This window comes from Eriocheir sinensis, chromosome 2 (assembly GCF_024679095.1).
Source record: "Eriocheir sinensis breed Jianghai 21 chromosome 2, ASM2467909v1, whole genome shotgun sequence".
NCBI classification, from domain to species: domain Eukaryota; kingdom Metazoa; phylum Arthropoda; class Malacostraca; order Decapoda; family Varunidae; genus Eriocheir; species Eriocheir sinensis.
In genome coordinates, this window is record NC_066510.1 from 20,080,331 (window position 1) to 20,084,777 (window position 4,447).

The 4,447-nt window shown below is 56.5% G+C and overlaps 1 protein-coding gene across 1 annotated transcript; it reads right to left on the reverse strand.

Moving 5' to 3' along the window:
* Positions 1–926: 926 nt before the first annotated feature.
* On the reverse strand, positions 927–3,502 carry LOC126997990 (innexin shaking-B-like). Its single transcript, XM_050859264.1, has one exon. The coding sequence runs from the start codon at positions 1,840–1,842 to the stop codon at positions 1,471–1,473; it is 372 nt and encodes a 123-aa protein (XP_050715221.1). The 5' UTR covers positions 1,843–3,502; the 3' UTR covers positions 927–1,470.
* Positions 3,503–4,447: the final 945 nt, after the last annotated feature.

Sequence of the window (4,447 nt, forward strand, 5' to 3'; positions counted from 1 at the left end):
GCCTCGCACTCCACATCACAATTCCTGGTTCCTGATGCGTCCTCCCTGGAATTCCTAGTCTCCCATAACTCGTTCCCATGTCCCCAAGTTACATCAAAACGACCCTCACGTTATTTATATTACCTTCAGGGACTACATCAATACACACATCACCACATCACGGATTCTAAACCAGTGATGTTACCTTAATACATACTTCCGCTGCTCTATATGCACAGTAAATGCCTCCCTTAGCTTTCACATAACATAGGACTCTTCTGCAGTGCCCCCTCTATAGGCCCAAGGACTGCAAGGAAGACCAGGAACACCAGGAACCATTTCGATGTTTCCGGCAGGTTCTTCCTTCTCTTTATGCACAGTGAATGCCTCCCTCAGCCTCCACGTCACCAAGAACGGCCCTGCAGCCTCCCAAAAGCCCTATGGTCACCGTGAAGGCCACCAAGGGGGCTAGGAAAGAGGAAAAGCAGCAACATCAGCGAATTCTAGGGCAGTAATATTTTTGGGCAGTCTCCCTTCTATTTATGCAAAGCGAATGTCTCCTACAGCCCACACATCACCCCGAATGGTCCTCCAGTGCCCCCCGGAAAGCCCTGTGACCACCGAGAGGGCCGGCGAAGGAAGAGCAGCATCAGCAACGATATAGAGGAGAGTCCATTTCCTGAAGATTAATCCGCCCCAGCCGCCTCCCGGGGTACGTTCAGCTCCAGGAACGGCCGAAAGGAAACCAATAACAGACCCACAGACTGCCCGAAGACACCCAGCAGGCAGGAACGACCGCGTCCGACCTACTCACTGCCTGACTGATTGGCCGCACGAGTGACTGGCTGACTGCTTGGCCGATTGGGTGGAAGGGTAACGGATTGGCTGGTTAATTAATTGAATGGGTGACTGGCTGACTTACTGGCTGACTAATTGATTGCCTGGACGAGTGTTTGACTGACTGATTGAATGAATGGACGGATGGCTGGCTGAGTGGAGGGGTACCTGAATGGCTGACTGAGAGGTTGAACGGCTGACAGACTGGCTGACTGGTTGGGTGGATGGGTAAGTGGTTGACTGATATGCAGATACTGGATCAATGAATGACTGGTTGACTGACTTGCTGACACTGAATTGAATGAAGAGTAACTGGTGACGGTAACTGGCTGGTTGAATGATTGGATGTGTGGTAAATTGTGTGACCTCGTGGTTGAATGATTAATCGAGTGGCTGGATAACTGACTCTCATGGCTGGCTGGCGGTGTGATTAACAACAGTCACGCTTGTTGACAGAATAATGAACAGGCTGCTTGATCGCCTGACTGGTTAAAATATCAACTGACGCGAAATATATTTCTTTGACTTCACGACAACACCACACGGAACACGCGAGAGGCGGATACACACACACACACACACACACACACACACACACACACACACACACACACACGTAACACGCCCTAACACGTGAGGGCTCCACCACAACCACTACAAGTCCCTTACCTGGAAGAAGAGGCAGAAACACACCCACTGGTAGTACTTGACATATCGCTTCTCCTCTTCGTCCGTCGACTTTTCTATCCCGGGGTGCGCCACGTCCACCCCGAGCCGCTTGCTGAAGGCCGAGGGGATGGTGTAGGTGGAGTGTATCCAGCAGTAGGTGTTGATCACGTCCTCCGGGATCTCCTTGGCGTGGATGCAGTCTATGGGGTTCCCGACGTACTGGCGCGTGGTGACGATGAGGCTGAAGGCCAGCAGGATCATCACCGTGATGGAGTAGTGGAGGCGGAACACCGAGGAGTCGATGTGCACGTGGGAGACCTTGATGAAGTTCTTGAGGCCACGGAAGATATCCAACATCTTGCCGGTCTTCTTCTTCTCGTCGCCGCACTGACTAAATTAACTCTCATTCACTTTGAGGCCTTTTTTTCTCTTGCTCTCTTTTCAATATTATTTTATTATTACGAATAGAATTATTATTATTATTTTCCGAGTGTCGTGATGCTCAGCGCTGTCTTGGCTTCCACGTTAACTGAAGAAAGTCTTTTTGTCCCAGAAAAAACACATCATCTCTGACTACATCTGACTAGACTCTCTCCTTGGCGTTGAGGGGAAGCCATTGGTTAACTAAAGGATCTGGGGTTTGGGGGGTCAGTAAATTTTTGGAAAAAAATTACTCCAATTGTGCAAAATTATTTTAGGAAGTGTTTTGATTTTGAGGAGACCGATGCCAGGGTGGGAGGAGGAGGATCACCAGAAAGCCATGACCGCTCAGCATGACATACACTGCTCGCACTCACAACACCGCGGCACCGAGCACGCCGCCGACCGCCCTCAGTCGAGACGAGAAGCACTGCCTTAGCTACACCCTTTCCCGGGCTGGGCCGCAAGCGAGACTCCAGCGGCGGAGAGAAGGACTTGCACTGACACCACCGAAGACTGTGGCCGCGAGGACGTGACGGAGGCGGGGCGGGAGGCGGGGGTCGGCACAGCACTCAGGACACTCAGGAGCACACGACACAACGCGCGGCCTTCCACAGGAGAGGATCAGAGCAGCTCATCGTCGCTCGACTCAGGGTCACACACGCTTACAATAAGGCTCAAGGATTCTCCGGCTTAATTAAGGCTGAGGCTGTCGTTGACGTGGGGTGAAGGGAATAGGGGGAGGGCAGTGGTGCAGGAGCCGCCGTCACTAGTCTGGCACCATCGACGTCGTGATGCCCACTGGAGGTTTGTTTGTGGCGGCGGGGGGCCGGTGGGCGTGGGGCGCGGAGGCCTGGGGTGTGATGGGCCTAGTTATCGTGTGAGACTCTTCCCCATTGATCTCACTGCGGTACCACGGGCGCGCGACTCCCAGCCTCCCGCTACACTAGCTAGCAGCCACTGGCCAGCCGCGCCACCAGGCCCCGCCCTCACCCAATCACAAGCCGCCGTCGCACCAGGGACACGCCCCCTCCACCTGACCTCACACCCACCTGGTGCTCTGCCCACACACACACGGGCCCCTAGGTCACTCCTGGCTAACACAGTGACACAGTTGCCATATAAAATGCAAAAGATGCTACAGACGAGCTGGCTCAAAGTCACTCGTCGGGACAGAGGCTCGCCGGCTAGGTGTTAAGGGGCTGCACATGGAAGGCTCGCGTAAACATGCAGCAGAGCGCCCTGTCGACGTCCTCCAGTGACCCAGTTTCACCAGCGACCGCAGTGTTCGCCCACCGGAGAGCTGGAGCTCCGAGAGGGTTTTTATCTCTTGAAGAAAATGCTTCTGGCACCACACTCCTGCTGTGTTCACAAAGTCGTATGTTTTAGGCGAGGATCGGCTGCCTCCTCATGGCCGCTGCTCTCATTACAACTATCATTCAGATCACGTTCCGGCAACCGTCGCTTGGGCCCACCAATGGCGCTTACAAACTCGCTGGCTGGACTTTCCTTATTTCTCGCCCACAATTGAATTCCACGTTTCTCTATAGTTACTCCTCCGGGTTCCTCGGCACCTCGTTTGATGTAAGTGGTTGTGGTGTCACGTTATATTTTTTGCTCAACAACCCGTATTTTGTTTGGCCGCCGTCGCTCGCCCGGCCTGAGCTCTTCAGCCTCGGAGTCACCTTGCTGGCGGCCGAGCACTGAGGGAGGGCGGGCGGCCCAGCACCGAGGGTCAGCGGGCGTCAGCACCTTGGATTTTCGTCGCTAGTGACTCGGCTGCTCGTGGCGGCGGCGGCTTTGAGGCACTTTTTGATTAGTGGCGACGGTCCGTCCGAGGCCTCCCTCCGGTGTCGGCGGGTCGTTGAACACTGTCGGTGGAGTTACTAAGGCAGGAATTATGAGTCGATCACAACTGCTGGCGAAGGTGTGAGCCAGACGGAGCCAGCACCCGAGGGACGAGGCGGACCTGCCGGGGAGCACCACACGCCGGAGGAGCGGTCTGGGGGGCGTGCCAGCACCCTAACACGAGTCTGTCTGTGCGGGTCACGTCAGCGACTAGAGTGCGCGGGGCATGACTAGAGGCCGCCGTCCACATGTGTCTGGCGAGGCAGAGAGGAGGGCGTCGCCACGGCCGCGAAGAGACAACACCTGAGGATGAACCTGTGGCGACCCGCGGCTGTCCCAGTGGTGGCGGGGATGCTGCCGCTCGGTGGTGGTGGTGGTGCTGCTGCTGGCACAGAAGCCGCGGAGGCACTGAGCGGGCCGGGCGGAGAGAGGGCCGCGCGCCCCCGCCCATGAGGAGGGGAGAGGGAGCGGGGGGCGTGAGGGGGCGCTTCCCAATTTGACGCAGCCCCTCGGTTCCTAGCTAGTTTTCCTTGTCTCCTCTTTATGAGCCGCGCTGCTGCTGCTCCTGCCGCCCTACCTGCCTGTTCCACCGTGATGCTCCGCACCCCGCCGCCCCCCACGCCCACGCCCACGCCCGCACCCACACCCCCGCGGCCACCACACCCAACACCGCCACCCTCTGGGCCAGATGCCA